We start from the raw sequence: 19,767 nt of genomic DNA, 5'->3' as shown, positions 1-19,767 counted from the left end.
AAAAAGACTTAAAATATTTTATCATCAGACTTAATTATAATTTTGTGTGTTGTTTGGAGATGTGTTTTGTCTTAGTGTAACGTAGCGAATTCATCTGATTCCTTACAGATTCAGTGTTACTACAAATTTGTAAAAGTTTTATACTGCAGAATATTTTAATTTTGTTTCTCAGTGTACCCATTTCAGTGTTATTTATTTAACTTTTAAACTGTTTTCAAAATAACATGGTAATTTATTTAGGACCGAGCACATAGAATTGGACAGACCAAGACAGTCAGAGTGTTTCGCTTTATAACTGATAACACCGTAGAAGAAAGAATAGTAGAACGTGCTGAGATGAAACTCAGATTGGATTCAATAGTCATTCAACAAGGTTAGTTATGGAACTTTAAAACTTTCCAAGTTGGATTGATATAACCTGTTTTTGTCTGAACATCGTTTTAGAAGATTCTTGTTACTAAGCATCTGTTGAGTCAAGCTTGCAGCCGGTAGAGATGACTGGTATTGCAAATACAGTAAACTTTAGTTTTGTTATTAAAAAGATGGATTTTGGGCTCAGGACAGTTGAGGTTTGAATTAACGACTCTGCCAGTTAGCACTTCTCTCTCATTACTTGAATCCATTTCCTCATCTCTTAAGTAAGGATAAAAATAGCTACACTTACGGATTTTAAAGGATTAAAGGGGATAATGTATGTAAAATATCTGACATTCAATGTGGTGGTTAATGGTTTATATGCACTAGATACTCTTGATTACTGTGGGGAATACTGAAATAAAAATAAAAGTCAAAGAGTCTGATTTTATTTTTCTTGTCTGCAACTTATCAGTACCCCAGATGCTAGGCACTGTTCTTGTTGCTGAGAATTCAGTGGTAAATGGAACATACAAATATTCTTTTTCAAAGAGTTTACAATTTAGTTAGGTGGGAAAGAAGAAGTAAACAATGATATAAGTAGAGTAGGGGGTGAGAGTGGGATTTTATTTTGGGTTGAAGGAAACTTAAGTTCTCATTCCAGAGCAGTTTTTAAGGATGACATAACTTAACGTTTTCATGAAGCTTACTATAAAGTTGATGATGGGAAATAGAAAATGCAAGAAAAGGTGTGGGGAACTTAATAACTTCAGGTATATATTGGTTTCCTTTATAACTGCATTCTGAGCATATATTTACAATCTGTCTATAAAGCTGAGAGGCATATGTACATTGTTTACTGATTATGTAAGTATCTTGATTTTGTCAGTCTCTAATTTCCATGTAAGAGAGTATTTTATATTTCTTTGGCATCCGTAGTGCTGTTCATTGTGTTAGCCATATGTCCGCATACCTGAAGACAACTATTGCTTATATTACAAATCGTTTCTGTTAATGAAGTGTTTATTTTGTGTCAGGCAGTGTGCTGTGTACTTAAACTTTCTTTTTCTTTTTTTTTGAGACGGAGTCTTCCTCTTGTTGCCCAGGCTGGAGTGCAATGGTGTGATCTCGGCTCACTGCAGCCTCCGCCTCCAGGGTTCAGGCGATTCTCCTCCCTAAGCCTCCCAAGTAGCTGGGATTACAGGCATGCATCACCATGCCCAGCTGATTTTTTGTATGTTTAGTAGAGACTGGGTTTCACTATGTTGGCCAGGCTGGTCTTGAACTCCTGACCTCAGGTGATCCACCCACCTTGGCCTCCCAAAGTGCTGGGATTACAGGCCTGGACCGTGGCACCTGGCCCATTTACTCCTTTAGTCTTCGTGCCAACTTGAGGTGTTAGCATCAGAGGTAAAGACTTTTGAGGAGGTTAAATTACTTGCTCATCATATATACAGCTGGGAAGTGATGAGGGGAGCAATCAAGAACTTTGTTAACTATTTAATTAGGAAAGGCTGCCTTCCCATGAGGTTATCTCATGGGTAATATAATGGACAATGTCTTACTTTTCTTCACACATCCATGTGTTTTGGAAGACACCTGCCATGTACTTTTGTTCTGAGTTATTTTCATCGATAAAGCACTGTTTTTTTTTTTGAGACAGAATTTTGCTCTTGTTGCCCAGGCTGGAGTGCAATGGTGCGATCTCAGCTCACTGCAATCTCTACCTCCCAGGTTCAAACAATTCTCCTGCCTCAGCCTCCCTAGTAGCTGGGGTTACAGGGGCTCACCGCTGCACCTGGCTAAGTTTTTTTGTATTTTTGGTAGAGATGGGATTTCAGCTTGTTGGCCAGGCTGGTGGTGAACTCCTGACCGCAGGTGATCCATCTTCCTCGGCCTCTCAAAGTGCTGGAATTACAGGCGTGAGCCACCATGCCTGGCTGGAACACTTTTTTTTTTTAAAGATTAAAAAGCCCTTAATTGATTGATTCATAATAAATTTAGAAATCATGTGATTTTTTACTTCATATTTACTGTGGCAATTTTGGGAGCAAACCTTCAGACCAATAGCTTTCATGTGCCATTTGTAGACATGTTAGTCAAACACCAGGCCTTAAGTGCATGCCTCTGTGTTACTGTTTTTTATTTGAGGGACATAATTAAAAACAAGAGTACATAAGCACTTTACATTTGAAGGTTCCCTCCCTACCCAACTGGGAAGTAGTTTTTATAAGCCTAAGAAAATTTTAGTAGCAATGAGATAGCTTTCAATTCAAAGAAACATGCTTTGTGGCTATGTCCTCACCTTGAGAGTCATGGATGTTTGATTGTGCATTCTGTTATGGGTTCCAAACCATGATATAAATATTAAAAGAAGTTATTGAAAACTTGGATCTTTATCCGCTTACTACAAGTTGGTTGGCATATAAAAATCAAAGCTTTGTTTAGGTGTATGTGAGTGACCCTTGAGGAGGGTGAAAACAAGTGTTTCTGTTTTTTTTTTTTTTTTTTTTTTTAATATATACTTGTATTTTTTAAAACACAGATTACAAGCTTGTCCAAATTCCCGCCAACTGAAGATCTTTGTTAATTTATTAATGTTGAGTTTCTTTGATGATCCAGATACATTTTCTCCCCAGGTGTGGCGGTGCATGCCTTTAGTCCTAGCTACTTGGGAAGCTGAGATAGGAGGATGGCTTGAGCAGGGAGTTGAGGGCTGCAGTGAGCTATGGTCCTGTCATTGCACTCCAGCCTAAGCAACAGAGCAAGACTGCAAAAAAAATAATAAGTTTTTAGGAGTTTCAGCTCTTCTGGAAGTTTTCTTTAAAAAGAAACTGATGTTAGATATTTCAGTTCTAGTGTAAAGTTTGGCCTATGTGAAGGATTTTTTTACTTTTTAAAGGAAAAAAAACTGATTTGGGGAGTATTAGTAATAACACCTTTCTGCTCATCAGAAACTTGTATATGTAATGTTTCTATCTGTTGAAACTTCTGGATTTTTGAAAATTAATTTTGTTATATGCAGCTTTCACAAAAGATTATATTTCATTGACAGTATTCAGTAGGGTTCATTATATAATATATAAGCTTTAGAAATTTTTTGTAGCTTACCAGCTGAAAATTTGGTATTAAATTTAGTGTAAAAATGAAAATTATCAGGTGTGAATAAACAATAAACAGAAATGATTAACATTTGAGACAAAATTATTAAAAATTAAACCTTACATTTAAAATTTCAAGTTACCAGTGAAAGTCTGTTCAGTTAACATTATACAACACAATCTTTTTTCAGGGAGGCTTGTGGACCAGAATCTGAACAAAATTGGGAAAGATGAAATGCTTCAAATGATTAGACATGGGGCAACACATGTGTTTGCTTCAAAGGAAAGTGAGATCACTGATGAAGATATCGACGGTATTTTGGAAAGAGGTGCAAAGAAGGTGAGATGTAGATTAAATGATAATGCTTTTAATATAAAATGTCTCAGACCAGAAACTGAGGAAATATTTGTTACATTGCTTATAAATAATTTTATTTTCCTATAAAAAGGCTTTTGTGTACATGAAGTTAATTTATTTTGACTACAGGTTCATACTTGCTTTGTTGTGAGTCTAAGAAGTTGTTTGTTTTGTTCTCTAGACTGCAGAGATGAATGAAAAGCTCTCCAAGATGGGTGAAAGCTCACTTAGAAACTTTACAATGGATACAGAGTCGAGTGTTTATAACTTTGAAGGAGAAGACTATAGAGAAAAACAAAAGGTAATTTCGAAATAGGTTTGGGATACATGAAAGCTTTATTTTACTAGAAACTTGGAATTTTAAGTGGTACTATAATGTCTTGTAATTTTGCTTAAAACAGCAGTCAGTTATTTTTGCTTATTGACATCTGAATATTATGTAAAATTTAAGGCTGGTTTTTGAGTTGGGAAGCTCTGAAATATTTTTACAGTTTCTCTGATGAAGTTTGTAGTATATGTTTACAGTGAAATATATTCTTGTATGGGATGAATATAGTAATTTGGGATGTTAATCTGATTAATTTTATTTTAAACAGCAGAAGTGGCTGGTAATAAAGGGAAAAATTTCTTAATTTCATAAGTAATACTTGGTAATATAGAGGGAAATTGGAAAATACCCATAAAGTAGAAGAAAAAAATTATTCTACCCACTGTTTTTCTTGTTAACATTTAGGTCTATATCTTCAGAATTTGTTCTAGGCTAAACATATGTCTACAGTTTTCTACTAGTTTAGATTTATAGCAAACATTCTATAGTGTTCCTCCCTCTCTAACAGTTGTTCCTTTAAGCAAGAAATACTGAATGCTTACACTGTTGTTTATTAGACACTGTCTCATGTGTTAATTATATACATAATATTGAGCAAAGTATCGTAGTCCCCACCCTCATAGAGCTTATAGCCAGGATTGAATATCTTTCCATTTACAAACATCCTTCTTGATGATAATTTGTTACTGTGTGTAATAAAAGTTGGTGATTTGAGTGGTTTCCCATGTGCTAGATTGCATTCACAGAGTGGATTGAGCCACCTAAACGAGAAAGAAAAGCCAATTATGCCGTTGATGCATATTTCAGGGAAGCTCTTCGTGTTAGTGAACCTAAAGCACCCAAGGTGAGTTGACTGACACAGCATAAAAATATCTAAAAATTTTAAAAATGTAATTTTTTTCCTATATTCTTGCAAAAACATTGATAATTACATTTTGTATTTCTTTAGACTGTATTCTGTTTTTAGTTAACATTTTAAAAAAAATCAGTTTTGAATCTGTGCATTTAAAATTAAGGTATCAATTCAGTTTTATTGAAAGATGCATTCATTTGCTTGGAAAATTTGCTGTCATGGTTTATGAAGTAAGAAGTAAGGATACATTTAAAACAAAATTTCTTTTTTATAGATAACATTGTTTTTTTTTTTTCCTTTAGGCTCCTCGACCTCCAAAACAACCCAATGTTCAGGATTTCCAGTTTTTTCCCCCACGTTTATTTGAATTACTGGAAAAAGAAATTCTGTTTTACAGAAAAACTATTGGGTACAAGGTAATTGAAATTGTCCACTTTTCTGTCCATTGCTATCCAGAATTTATGGAAGGTATAAATATTAGTTATTAATATTTATCTAATTTGGACCTAGTGGGAAAAGCTATTGCTTTAGCCTAGTCTAGTTGTGTATGTCAAATACATAAGCTTTGTGTCTGTTATTTAAAAAGAAAAATAAGATTTCATGACCAATCTAGGTTGTTTTTAATGTGATAAATGCAAGATATCAGTATATTTTCTTTCCTGGTTGAATGGAAACTTGTGAAATGTCAGTTAATTGGTTAAGAATTTAGTTCATCACTTGCTCTTTAAAATTTACTTATTGATGGCATAGAAAAATATCTTGTAGGTACCTCGAAATCCTGAGCTGCCTAATGCAGCACAGGCACAAAAAGAAGAACAGCTTAAAATTGATGAAGCTGAACCTCTTAATGATGAAGAGTTAGAGGAAAAAGAGAAGCTTCTAACACAGGTATAGCCTTTAATCAGTACAAACTTTAGTAACAGTTTATTGTAAAGTACTGTGTTGGGTGATGTTGGGGCATACAAATAAGTACAGGTTTCTGCTTTTAAAGATGGAATAATTGGAGATAACAAAGCAAGGGCATGTGCATAAATCCTCCATTTGATTGTCACTAGTTGTTCAGGTAGTTGAGGAGACTACTCCGGCCTTGGTAGGGTGGGTATCCTTTTTATCACCTTACTTTGAATGTTCTTGTCTTTCCTATGAATTTTCCACATTACTACCTACTCACCATTTTTGATTATAAATCTTGGCTTGGTAAGTTCTTAACATCCTTTGGTGTTCATCAAGCTCTTTTAGAATCTGGCCTTTAACCTACTTTAAAGCTTTGTTTTCCTTCCGTTTTTCTACTTGATCATATTTTTGCCCTTTAGATTATTCACTCTTTGTGGCCAACTGCTAATAATCTTTCAAAGTTAAGCAAAACTGTCACCTTTTCACACAGTGTTTCTTACTCTCTCCCACTTACAATTAATTGCTTGGGTATTTGAGCAATATATAATGTATTGCCAAAACTGTACATTTATGTAAATGAAAAGATGCCATTCTAAAATAGTAAATAAACTAGGAGCAATTAAAAATTTTTTTTTATAATATTTAGAAGGATTGCTATAATTTTAATAGCATGTTTTCCAAGTTTAATGTGCTGGGATTAAATATTTTGTTTCTGTTCCTGTGAAGGGATTTACCAATTGGAATAAGAGAGATTTTAACCAGTTTATCAAAGCTAATGAGAAGTGGGGTCGTGATGATATTGAAAATATAGCAAGAGAAGTAGAAGGCAAAACTCCAGAAGAAGTCATTGAATATTCAGGTAATTCTTTTAACCAGGCTTTTGGAGTTCAGTAAGAGCTGTTGGAAGATTCTTGTTTTCTTACTCTGAATTATATTGTGATTAGCTAATTTTGCCACAGCATAGTTAGTACGTTCTTCGTTGTTTTTTGTTTTTTTGAGACAGAGTTTTACTCTTGTTGCCCAGGCTGAAGTGCAGTGGTGCGATCTCAGCTCTCTGCAGCCTCTGCCTCCCAGGTTCAAGCAGTTCTGCCTCAACCTCCCGAGTAGCTGGGATTACAGGCATGTGCCACCATGCCCAGCTAATTTTTTTGTATTTTTAGTAGAGACATGGTTTTACAATGTTGTCCAGGCTGGTTTCGAACTCCTGCCCTTAGATGATCCACCCGCCTCGGTCTCTCAGAGTGCTGGAATTACAGGCATGAGCCACTGCGTCTGGCCTGTTGTTTTTTTACAAATTAGAAAATGTCTCCTTCCCAAAAATGGTATAATTAAAAAAAAAATTTTAACCCTAGATAACTCTAGCTACAGCCAAGAAAATCAGAATAAGTCATAGGATAATTGCACATTCATTTTTATCTTATTTCTCTCCATAACATCCAAGTATTATGTGTGTATTTGCGGCAGTCAGTTGTATTACTATGTTAATATATGCGGGTATGCTGTGATGCGTGTCTGCTTAGAATAGCAGAAATTTAAGAATTAGAAGATAACTGAAATCATCCAGTCGATCCCATTTTTTTTTTTTTTTTCCCCACATTTAAGAAAACAAAATATAAGTGGCTTGTTTACTTTGTCCAACTTTTATAGCTGTGTTCTGGGAAAGGTGCAACGAGCTCCAGGACATAGAGAAGATTATGGCTCAGATTGAAAGGGGAGAGGCAAGAATTCAAAGAAGAATAAGCATCAAAAAAGCACTTGACACAAAGGTAATTTGCTGGTTAATAAGTAGGGTAGTTAATAAAATAACTCCTAGCTGTGAATATGAGAGTTTTTTATAAAAGGAAAAGAAGTGAGAGTTTCAAGTTTAAAATTTCTTCAGGGTAGCATTCAAACATGGTATTGTCAACAGAATTTACCCCTGTACTAGACTGATAGATCAGAGTCAGAGGCACTAAGATTAGCTTTTTACTAGGTAGTATCAAAAGTCTGAGTCTGTTTTTCTCGTTATAATAATGATAAAGACTATAAAGGTCTTTCAGGACAAAGGTTATATATAAAGCAGTTAAGGTGCTCTGGATAGGAAATTCTGATTTGAAATGCAACATTTTAGCTAATTCTACTAAAGCTGAGTTTGAAATACAGATTATATAGGATTTGTTTTTTATGTAATATAAAATCTCACTTTCCTAGATTGGACGGTACAAAGCACCTTTTCATCAGCTGAGAATATCATATGGTACTAACAAAGGAAAAAATTATACTGAAGAAGAAGATCGTTTTCTGATTTGTATGCTTCACAAACTTGGATTTGACAAAGAAAACGTTTATGATGAATTGCGACAGTGTATTCGCAACTCTCCTCAGTTCAGATTTGACTGGTTTCTTAAGTCCAGAACTGCAATGGTGAGTGCTCAAGGGTTTTTTTTTGGTGTAATATAGCAGAAAGTTCAGAGTAAGTTCAGAATAAGTCTTTGGTATTCTTTAAGATGACCTTAAAAAAATCTTTGAAGTAAACTTTTGTTAAAATATTGTTGGTATCATAAAACCTAGTAGCATGGATAACTTACAAGTTTATTGGTCCCGTCCTTTAATATCTTACATCTTTAAACGTCACTATTTGCTAAAACTAGCTTTTCAAGTTCTAAGTGAGAGGAAATATCATCAGTTTCAATTTCTGAATGTTATGACTTTTTGGTTTCTCAAATGAACACATTTCTATAAAGAAAAATTGTCCTTGCATTCAGGCATCCGCACATCAGAATGCTGAGTCTGGGTTATTTTAAGATCACTTAATGTAGTGAAACACTATTTTTGTACTGACTTAATGCTAGGTTTTGTTTTTATTCTCAATGTCTGGCTAACCGTTTCTGACCAAATATCCCCATTTCTAACAACCTAAAATTTAAATACAGAAAAGTTTAGCTTTGATGGATTGTTCCTTTTCTTCCTTATTTCACCACCATTGAACTTTGAGCTTCAACTTTTTTGCCAGTTGAGAATAATGCTAATAAGTTCCGTAGTTTTAAGTTTGGGGTATCCTGGTATAAGCAAAGTTTAAACATCTTCGTGTTTGTTTATCATGATTTCTCTGTGTATTTAAAATGTCACTTTGTAAGACAGTGGATAAGTTAAAGCAGTATTCTGTTTTTTCACTAGACATCACGGTTTTGTAATACCCAGGTTTGGGAAGTGTACTAAACTTAATACATGAAGGTACTTTTAAGATAAAAAACACTGTATAAATACATAATTAGAGAAAAGATCCAGTTGCTGTAAGCTTGGTCTTACTTCTTCTTAAGTGGAAAGAATTTATAGAGTTAATAAAGAATAATTTTGTAGTAATTGTTAACAAGACAGTGCCGTGTTAATTTACTAGTATAATACCATGGTTTAAAACTGTTACTTCTAAACATGTGTCATGTTAAGATGCACAAAAAATGATAATGTAGTCTTCTATCTATAATACTATTTCTAAGCCTTGTGTGGTGTAGTCTATAGAGTAGTATTTTAAAATTATTTTACCGTGGTTGTGTGTATAGTAGTATTACTTAATGTAAGAAAAAGAATAATTTTGCCCTGTAAGAAAGGGAGCTGCTAACCAGCAGCCATGCAAATGGACTTCTCTTTCTTTTAGGGTTATCCACTACTTCTACATTATACTTTAAATCTTTTCTGGAGGCTGTATGTCCAGTTTGCCAGAGAGATGAAGTAGAACTCACCATAGACTTCCATGGCTGCTTTTCCAAAATTGGGAAAGATGCCATGCGATTCATTGACTACCAGAATTCTAGTGATAATACTTTGAAGGGAAAGATTATACACACCTGTTAAAGTTCTTGTTGCGTTTGACCCTCACATATATGCACTATATTAATCTTTTTAAGTTTTGGCTATAAGTCGCACAGTAATTCTCACACATACACACTAAGTAGCAGTGTTGCATGTGTTATGAGATGTTCATCTTTATTGCTTTAATTCCTAAGTGAAGGAAGAATTTCTGAAGACTATACAGTAGTTTGCCTTTAAAGAATGGAGTAAAAACATTTACAGATATTTTGCTTTTAATCTTCATAGCATGAATTGTGTATGAAAATCAGTTTTTTAAAAAATCGGGTGCTGCAGTAGTGGTTTCATATTATCCTTTTAAAAACATGCCTTATTTTAAAATTGAAATCATGAAACTTGTAGATGGAAAGTGCCTATGCCATGTTTGTTTGTAATTTAGGAGCTCCAGAGGAGATGTAACACCTTAATTACTTTGATTGAAAGAGAAAACATGGAACTAGAAGAAAAGGAGAAGGCGGAGAAAAAGAAACGAGGACCAAAGCCTTCAGTAAGTATTCATGAATATGTAAATATGTGGATTATGTAAATTTTCCCTTTCTTTTTAAGTATTTGAACACTGCTTGGCTGTCATTGATGCGGTAGTCCCTGTTGTGGGCCGCCTGTCTCCCTCCCCCAAATTGCCATGAGTTACCTTTTGTTTTCCATAAGGGGGAACCTAAGATCATAATTGGAGATTTCTTCCACTTTTCAAATTTAAGTAATGGTATAAACTTCTAATTTTTAATTTTTATGGGTAGGTATATGTATTTATAGGTTATGTGAGATATTTTATTTATTGCTGTAGTCACCCTGTTCTATCAAATACTAAGTCTTAGTCACTCTGTATTTTTTTTGTATCCATTAGCCAGCCCCACCCACGCTAACATTCTCAGCCTTTGATATCCATCCTTTTCTCTATCTCAGTGAGTTTAATTGTAATTTTTTGCTCCCACAAATAAGTGAGAACATGCCAAGTTTGTCTTTCTGTGCCTGGTTTATTTCACTTAACGTAATAAACTCCAGTTCCATCCATGTTGTTGCAAATTACAGAGTCTCATTGTTTATGGCTGAATAGTATTATTTTGTGTATACATGCTATGTTTTCTTTATCAGTTTATCTGTTGATGGACACTTAGGTTGCTTTCAGATCTCAGCTACTTTGAATCATGCTGCAGTAAACATGGGAGTAGAGATATCTGTTTGATACACTGACTTTCTTTTGGGTATATGCCTAGGAGTGGGATTAGTGGATTGTATGGGAACTCTATTTGTAGTTTTTTGAGGAACCTCCAAACTGTTTCCACAGTGATTGTACTAATTTGTGTTCCCACCAGCAGTGTACAAGGATTCCCTTTTCTCCACATTCTTGCCAGCATTTGTTATTGCCTGACTTTTGGATAAAAGCCATATTAACTGGAGTGAGATGTTACCTCATTGTAGTTTTGATTTGCATTTCTCTGATGATCAGTGATATTGAGCAGCTTTTCATATACTTGTGTGCCATTTGTATGTCTTCCTTTGAGAAATGTCTATTTAGATCTTTTGCCCATTTTATAATCGGATTACTAGAATTTTTTCAGAAGAGTTGTTTGAGCTCTTTATATATTCTGGGTATTAATCCTTTGACAAATGGGTAGTTTGCAGATATTTTCTCCCATTCTGTGTGATGTCTCTTCACTTTGTTGTTGATTGTTTCCTTTGCTGTGCAGAAGCTTTTTAACTTAATGTGATCCCTTTTGTCCATTTTTGCTTTGGTTGCCTGTGCTTGTGGGGTATTATTCAAGAAATCTTTGCCCAGTCCAGTGTTCTGGAGAGCTTCCCCAATGTTTTCTTGTTGTAGTTTCATAGTTTGAGGTCTTAGAGTCAATCTTTAATCCATTTTGATTTGATTTTTGTATGTAGTTAGGGATGGGGTCATGTTTCATTCTTCTGTGTATGGATATCCAAATTTTCCAGCACCATTTATTGGAGAGACTGTCCTTTTCCAGTGTATGTTCTTGGTACCTTTGTCAAACATGAGTTCCCTGTAGATGTGGACTTAGCTCTGGTTTCTCTGTTCTTTTCTGCTGTTCCACTGATCTGTGTATCTGTTTCTACACTAGCACCATGGTATTTTGGTTACTATAGCTCTGTACTGTAAATTAAAGTCAGGTAATATGATTCTTTCAGTTTTATTCTTTTTGCTTAGGGTGGCTTTGGCTATTTCTGGGTCTTTTGTGGTTCCATATAAATTTTAGTTATTTTTTTTTTGTTTTTGCATATTTCTGTGAAGTATGTCATTGGTATTTTGATAAGGATTGCATTGACTCTGTGGATTGCTTTGGGTAATATAGACATTTTAACAATATTGATTTTTTAATCCGTGAACATGGATTATCTTTCTATTTTTTTGTATCTTCAGTTTCTTACATCAGCATTTTATAGTTTATTGTAGAGGTCTTTCACTGTTTTGGTTAATTCCTGGGTATTTCATGTGTAGTTATTGTAAATGGGATTACTTTTTATTTCTTTTGCACATTCTTCACCGTTGGCATATAGAAATGCTACTGGTTGTTGTATGTTGATTTTATATCCTGCAACATCACTGAATTTGTTTATGAGTTCTAATAGTTTTTTGATGAAGTCTTTGGATTTTCCTTAATGTAAGATTATGTCGTCTACAAACAGCAGTTTGACTTCTTTTTTCCAGTTTAGATGTTCCATATTTCTCTCTCTCTGATTGCTATAACTAGGACTTCCTTAAAATACTTAAAATGTACAAATTTAGCTTGATTGGGTTGTGTAGGAAAAATCATGTCTTGATGATGCGGTAGTCCTTAATATGGGTCTTCATGAAAATCTGGAAAGGTATGTCTTCTGAATGCCAAGTGTGTACACATCTCATTGGGAATACAAGTTATAATTTTAGGATAATACAAGAAACATTAGAAAAGCAGTAGCATTATGGCTTTTACTGTTAATCTCTAAGCTTTGATTTTTTTCAGTGATGTTTTAGCAACCTGAAGGCAAACACTTTAAGGGAAAAAAATTACTATTTAATAATAGTTAATTTAATTAAAATGAAAAAAGTAATTTATAGAGTCATGAATAAATGAATACCTCTGGATAATATTTGGTATTTATGTAACTGCCTTTTAAAAACTCAAGTGTTTCTTATACTCTTTTCTTTTGGGAAGAGTGACTTTATTTGATACTGATTTACTATTGTTAATTGTGCATTCTGATAACGTCATTAACATTAAAATGTGTTCATTGTGTAAGTAAGCAGATAAGATTATTTGGAGGCATAAAAAGTTTGCTTTGAAAGATTTATATAGTCTGGGAGAAAAATCTCACCTATTACTTTGTAGTAGTTATTATTAAGGTGTTATAATGTGTCTGCAACTATATTTCATGTTTATATTAGTCTTGTTGTGAAAGGTAATCCTTCTTTCTGTTTGTAGACACAGAAACGTAAAATGGATGGAGCACCTGATGGTCGAGGAAGAAAAAAGAAGCTGAAACTATGAATATGTTTTTGTTTCATAATCACTAACTTTAAACCAGTAGTTCTTTAATTTACGGGTCTTCATAAGATGTACTGTACAATGCTCAATTGTTATGTCATTTAAAGACATCAGGTTCATCTGTTTACTGAGCTAGAAACATAGTATGTAGTTTCACTTTTTTAAATGCAACAGCTGTGCTGAAATTTTTTTATCATTAACACTTGAAGTAATAAAATAGGCTTCATTTATTACTAAATGTTTCATTTGATTTATTTTTCTATTGTAGTTCCATTTGTGAAGATTGTGACTTTTTGTTTATTAGCTATAATTTCTACACTTGTAAGGCTTAAAAACAAGCAAGTTTAAAAAAAAAAAAGAAAATTTCAGATAACAGTTGTCCCTTTCAATCTTCACTTGGTTGTGTAATTATTTTAATCCACTTTGCCTTTGCAGAAATTTGGGTATTTTCTTTGTAGTGCTATTGAGTCTCATCTGGAAAGATTATGTAAATTGCATTCTCCTAGCTTATGTGGGTAGAATGAGAAAAGAAGGCAAGACAAAGTATACTTAAATTCTATGCATATTTCTGTTATGCTTTCTGTTTTTATAGGTGATTTTGAAATAAATATGCCCTATTCTTTTGGAAGAATGGCCTTTTAGTTGTATAGCCAAAGACATTTAATATCTTCCGGTTCCTTAAGGTATTACTGTACCATTTTGTAAAAGGAATATTACTGTTATTTCTAATTATTTGGTAAATATTTTGACATGACCTTCTGAAGCAGCCACGGCCTTAGATAATGTCAGAACTAAGGTGATTTTTTTTTTTTTTAATTTTGAAAGACCCAACCAAAATGAAGTGTGAATTTGTCATACTGTTACATTGAAATTGGTAACAAAATGTATCTCCTCCCATTTTGAGTTTTAGAGTAAATGAAAATTTTATTATATTTTAAAGTCATTTCTAAGTGTTAGCAAGACTGACTGTAATTCCAGTTTTTGTTTTCTATGGACAGACTTGATAAACTGGAGACCCTAAAGCAGGAATACCCAAATTATAGTGTCAGGATTTTAGCTGTACCAGAGGCCTTTATGTGCTACACATAATTTGTATAAAATTTTATATGTGCAGATTGGGTACATAAACAGTTCTCCATTTTTCTAAGGGAATGCAATAAATGTAGCATCGTGAATAAATATAACTTTTATAATCTGTAAAGTGGTCTTTTCTTTCAATTTCTTTAATCTTTTTCTCAATTTTAATTCACTTTTTTCCTTAGGACACAATGTTTCCCTTAATTGGATTTCTTCCTCTTAAATTTCTATTGGTAGTTTTCACCTGCCCATGTGTAATTGGAGATTAAAAAAAAAAAATGATACCTGCAGTATTACTAATACTGCTTAATTTCTTGAAATATGGAGTTGCTGCTGTTAATGTCAAAAACGCAGTGTTTATGGCAAATTGTAAAGTAATTTGAACTTATTTAGTGCTCCCTCAAAATTAACTTTTTAAATACAATGTTAGAGTCTTGACAGTTAAAGGTGTAATACATGCATGAGGAATGGTTACCTTTTTCATGAAACGAATAATTTGTAACAGTTATAACCTCAGTATGAAAGAAATTGAAAAAATGTAAGGCTGAAGAAAACTTATAGAGGTCACAAAAGTGATGTTTTCAAGAGGAAGAGAAACTGGGAGGGAGAGAGATACACAGTGGAAATGCAAAATGAATCAAGTATAGTGCTAGCTCTGAGAGCTTAGGGACTCAAATGGAAACTGTGTGAAGAGAAAAACTCACTTGGAAAAAGCATGAACCAGCTAGGCCTTGCCACCACCACTGTGCTTGGCTGAGTTCACAAATGTCTTGTAACCTGTAGCTTCCCTGTGACTTCTCTGGCTTTCCTCTCCTGTTAAGTTTTTGTTTCCTGGCAGTAATTAAAATCTTCTGCCAGTGCCATAGCTACTGCTGCTACTGGAACAGCCATAGCCACCTTCGTTTTGTGGTTTGGCAAGCTGTTGGCCTTCACAACCACAGAGGACAGCTTCTGCCTGCAAAGTTTCCTCCCTTCATGAGTCTAAAATTTGAAGACTGATGGTTGTAACTGCCAAAATCATTGTAGCCTCCACCACCTCCAAAATTGCTTCCATCATTACCAAATCTATTATAGCAATCCCCACTGTATCTACCACCACCACCACCAATGCTGCCACAAAAGCCACCACAACCACAGAACTTGATGACTATTTGTGACTAATTATATGATAGGTTATTTTAGTTTCTGTTCTATGGAAAGTGTAAGGCATTCCAACACAGGGGTTATGTAGATTTTTGTTTGTTTTGCATCCATGCTGTTGATTGCTAAATGTAATAGTCTGATCATGATGCTGATTAAATGTGTCTTTTTTTTTTTAACAACAAAACATGCAAGAATGCTTAATTGTACATCTGAAAAAGTGCTGGCAGCTTTTATAAAGTGTAATTATTATTACTGTTTTTCTTTTTGAGATGAAGTCTTGCTCTGTTGCCAGGCTGGAATGCAGTGGTGCAATCTCAGCTCTCTGCAACCTCTGTCTTTGGATTTCAGGTGACTCTCCTGCCTCAGCCTCCCGAGTAGCTGGGACTACAGGTGCACACCACCACGTCCAGCTAATTTTTGTATTTTAGTAGAGATGGGGTTTTACCGTGTTGGCCAGGATGGTCTCGATCTCTGGACCTCATGGTCCACCTGCCTCGGCCTCCCAAAGTTCTGGGATTATAGGCGTGAGCCATCTTGCCCAGATTTATTTCTACTTTTTAAGAGCCAGGATCTTGCCCTGTCACCCAGGCTGGAGTGCAGTGGTGCAAACACAGCTCACTGCAGCCTCAAACTTCTGGACTCAAGTGATCCTCCCACCTCAGCTTCCCAAGTAGCTAGGACAACAGGTGTGCACCACCATGTCCAGCTAGATTTTTTTTTAGTTTTTGTAGAGACAGAGTCTTGCTATGTTGCCCAGTCTGGTCCCAAACACCAACCTCGGGCCATCCTCTTGCCTCGACCTGCCTAAGTGCTGGGATTACAGGTGTGAGTCACCACAGTGTAAGTTTCATAAAGTTGAGAAGCAAATCCTAGGCATAGAGTACAGGTTGAGCATCCCTAATCAAAAAATCTAAAATCAGAAATGCTCCAAGATCTGAATGCCCAAAGGAAATGCTCACTGGGGCACTTCAGATTTTTTGATTAGGGATGCTGAACTGTTAAGTATATTGCAAGTATTCTGAAATCTGGAAAATGTTAAAAACACTTCTGGTTCCAAAAATTTCAGATAAGGATTGCTCAATCTGCACTTTTGAGTATTTAAAATTATTGTTTGAATTGATCTGCATTTAATTATATAAATGATTATACAAATGATCTTTGGCTTAGTACCTTTCTGGATCTCGATTAAAAAAACAAAACATGAAACACCTCTGGTTTTCCAGAAAAAATACTGAGTAAAAAAAGAAACTAAATCTTGTTTTATCCCTTTTAATCTAAAAAACCTTTGAAAGGACGTCCTGCTGTATATCAAACCAGTTGTTTTGGAGTAGAACGTGTGGGCCTAGACATTGCTAAAAAAAAAAAAAAATAGGTACTAAGGAGGGTAATTTAAGCGAAGTAGATTTACACAAGGTGGATTGATGAACTCATAAATCCAGATGAATGCTAGAAGGCAGGTATTAACAGAGAAGAAACTTTGAGGTGCATAGCTGTTACCAAAATATATCCTTACCTGTTGGAATCTGATGTCATCGTCAAAGGTGATGGCATGCCCCAGATAACAGATAATGGGCAAAATACATTCTTGGGTGTGGGCCAGTGCTACAGGGAATTCACTGTGTACATGCCAGAATCGTTTTGGATCTGTTAACATTTCTATTAGAATGATTAGGCTTTTGCAGCATTTTTTACAGTAGTTACCAGGAAAGACTATGATACCAGAACCAACATTGAAGTAAGAAGAAAAAGACTGAAATGCTACGATTCTAAATGAAAAAAAAAAAAAACAGTAAAATTGTTTCTCCATAGGCATAGGAGGCAAAGCATTGTTTCAGAAGTGGACTGGCACCTCACCTGAGATAGCCAAGTTAAGACTGGCAACATGGGTCTTCATTCTTTGTTACCACTGAGGTTCCCTTATGTCCTGAGAGGTTCCCCAGCTCTAATGACAGATTTTATCTGGGGGTAATGAGGCTATGAGAGGATTGAGGATCTAGGTGCTGGCCTCTAATTCTATAGCATAGGTGTGTGGCTCTTAGCTCTAGGACACCAATATTTAATGTTGCATGTCATGTATCTCCAGTACAAGAAGAAAGTTTATCAGAATTTAGTTAATGCTGGAAACTTTGTAATTTAATCAAGATAAACACCACACTGACAAAAACATTAACAACACTTGCAAAGTCAGAATAATTAAGCGCTTATTTTGCTTACTATAGAAATTCTTGTTTTTGATGTTGTAGACAACCCAAAGGAGTTTTTGTGCATATAGATTGTGAATAAATTGAGAAAAGAAATAGAGATAGGCATTATTTATTCATTTCACCTTAAATTTGTGGAGTCCTAATTTAGTTCATGTGATTATTTGTAAGCTTTTCTTTACTAGTCTTCATCAATCATTGAAGAACCCAGGATTCAAATACACTACTTAATAGAAATATTTTTTTGTCCCAAACTAAATCCTGTCCTGAAAGCCGAATTCACTGTGAAATTAGATGAAACCCTAGGGCTGTGCTGGCCAGTGGAAGGTTGATTCACCCCTCAAGAGGTGACATTAGGGCGGTCTGCAGACATCACTGGAGTGGACAAAGAGCTGCCTGGGTGGTTGGGGAAAGGGTAGATGATAGACAACAGCAGCTTCTTTCTAGAGCTCCGTTGCAATGCTCAGACACACTGGAAGTGCTGCTGCTTCCCCTGTTTCAAACTCAAGAATTCTAGCAAGGACTAAGCACTGCTTCAGTACACCATCAGTATTTCTCCATGGCTGTTTGAATTTCTGTCAAAGTGTCTGTGTCTCTTGCAGATTAGTGACTTTTGAAACAGTCTTGCTCTGTCACTCAGGTTGGAATGCAATGGTGTGATCTAGGCTCACTGTAACTTCTTCTCTCCTGCCTCAGCCTTCTGAGTAGCTGGGGCTACAGGCACGCATCACCATGCCCGGCTACTTATTGTATTTTTAGTGGAGACAGGGTTTTACCGTGTTGGCCAGGCTGGTCTCAAACTCCTAGCCTCAAATGATTTGCCCGCCTCAGCTTCCCAAAGTGCTGGGATTACAGGTGCGAGCCACTGCACCCGGCCTGATACAGATTAGTAATTTCTTGAGTGAGGCAGTGCTGTTGGCTAGAAGCAAGGTTTAGCTGGGTGAGACATTATCAGCTGCTCTCAGAGGAGGATCTCTGCCCTGAAGTTTACCACTAGCCTGCTTTCCTTGATGTGCATGCTGGCTGGATGTAGGGATCCTGAGTGGAAGGAAAAAGAATATAAATGATACAGATTGCTATGCAAAGGCGGAGCTCTTACTGGCTCCTCCTCACAAACAGGCTGGTGATTAGCTTTGATGACTTTCTAGGAGGTGGTAAGGGGCCATCTGGTCATCCTAGCTTTGCAAGGAGTAACTTTTTTTTTTCATTTTGTATTCCCTTTAATCCTAGTACAGTAGATGGATAGGTTTGCTTTCTTAGCATGGTTTCCAGTTGTAGAAAGGTCTTTTCTCTGGGTACAGGCTTTCTCCCAGATCGCTAATTCTTTGGCAACCTCTTTCCCTGGGAGCCAATTGGAGAAAATTAATGGCACAGGTCTTGCAGAATACTCTTGTCAATCTAAGTGCTGCAGATGCCACAGTGCTTTCTTCCCACCCTAATCGTCATAAGACAAGTTAGGGGAGCTCCTTCGTACGCTGAGTTTAGTTTCTTCATAGCAGTAACTAATCTTTAAAAAAAATTATCATTGAGCTCCTTACTGTACCTGGACAGTACTGGGACTGGGGGCTTGGTAAGAGAATGAATAGTTTAGTTACTGTGAAAGCGCAGGCAGCTGTAGAGGTCTCCCCAGGCTTACCTTGAATTGAGCCTCTGACTGGCAGCTGCAGACCCCATCTATCCACAGGATGGCAGTGTTACACGAACATGAGCCGCAGCTCTCACTGCAGGTCGAAGTGCTGCCAGCTACCAGCTGCAGCTGGGAGTGAAAGACGAATACAGAGAGGCGCAGGTAGTCACATAGGACTGGCCCGGTTTAACATCTGGACAGTGGGCCTAGAAGGTCAGAGTCCTCTAGGTACATGTTGGAAGCATCCTTGATTGTCTAGCACCACGACTTTTAAACACAGGTGAACAAATCATCCCTTTGGGAATTTGTAACTGTTCCTCAGTTTAAATCTCTTGGTTTTTAAAAAATACTTTTCTTCTTTTTATTACTTAAATTTCACATGAGAGGTTGAAGTTGGCACCCAGTGATAGCATTTATGGGCACATTTTTCTACTGTGTGGTTAACTCTGCTTGGTATCTGACTTGTTACAAATCTTCTTTCTGGATACATAGCTCTAGGA

General features: G+C 35.7%; 1 protein-coding gene across 1 annotated transcript in view; it reads left to right on the top strand.

Moving 5' to 3' along the window:
* SMARCA5 (SWI/SNF related, matrix associated, actin dependent regulator of chromatin, subfamily a, member 5) overlaps positions 1-14,420 on the top strand; it is a 42,498-nt gene extending 28,078 nt beyond the window's left edge. Inside the window, exons 14-24 of the mRNA XM_032246493.1 lie at positions 241-373; positions 3,647-3,795; positions 3,995-4,114; positions 4,875-4,985; positions 5,297-5,410; positions 5,760-5,882; positions 6,615-6,747; positions 7,536-7,654; positions 8,079-8,291; positions 10,114-10,221; positions 13,157-14,420. Of these exons, the coding sequence (XP_032102384.1) occupies positions 241-373; positions 3,647-3,795; positions 3,995-4,114; positions 4,875-4,985; positions 5,297-5,410; positions 5,760-5,882; positions 6,615-6,747; positions 7,536-7,654; positions 8,079-8,291; positions 10,114-10,221; positions 13,157-13,222 (1,389 nt within the window). The 3' untranslated portion in view covers positions 13,223-14,420. The remainder of the gene's footprint in view (positions 1-240; positions 374-3,646; positions 3,796-3,994; positions 4,115-4,874; positions 4,986-5,296; positions 5,411-5,759; positions 5,883-6,614; positions 6,748-7,535; positions 7,655-8,078; positions 8,292-10,113; positions 10,222-13,156) is intronic.
* The last annotated feature ends 5,347 nt before the right edge of the window (positions 14,421-19,767 follow it).

The sequence above is a fragment of the Sapajus apella genome, unplaced genomic scaffold (genome assembly GCF_009761245.1).
Source record: "Sapajus apella isolate SASKATOON/1434 unplaced genomic scaffold, GSC_monkey_1.0 scaffold61, whole genome shotgun sequence".
Lineage (NCBI taxonomy): Eukaryota > Metazoa > Chordata > Mammalia > Primates > Cebidae > Sapajus > Sapajus apella.
This window is presented reverse-complemented; position numbering and strand designations above follow the sequence as displayed.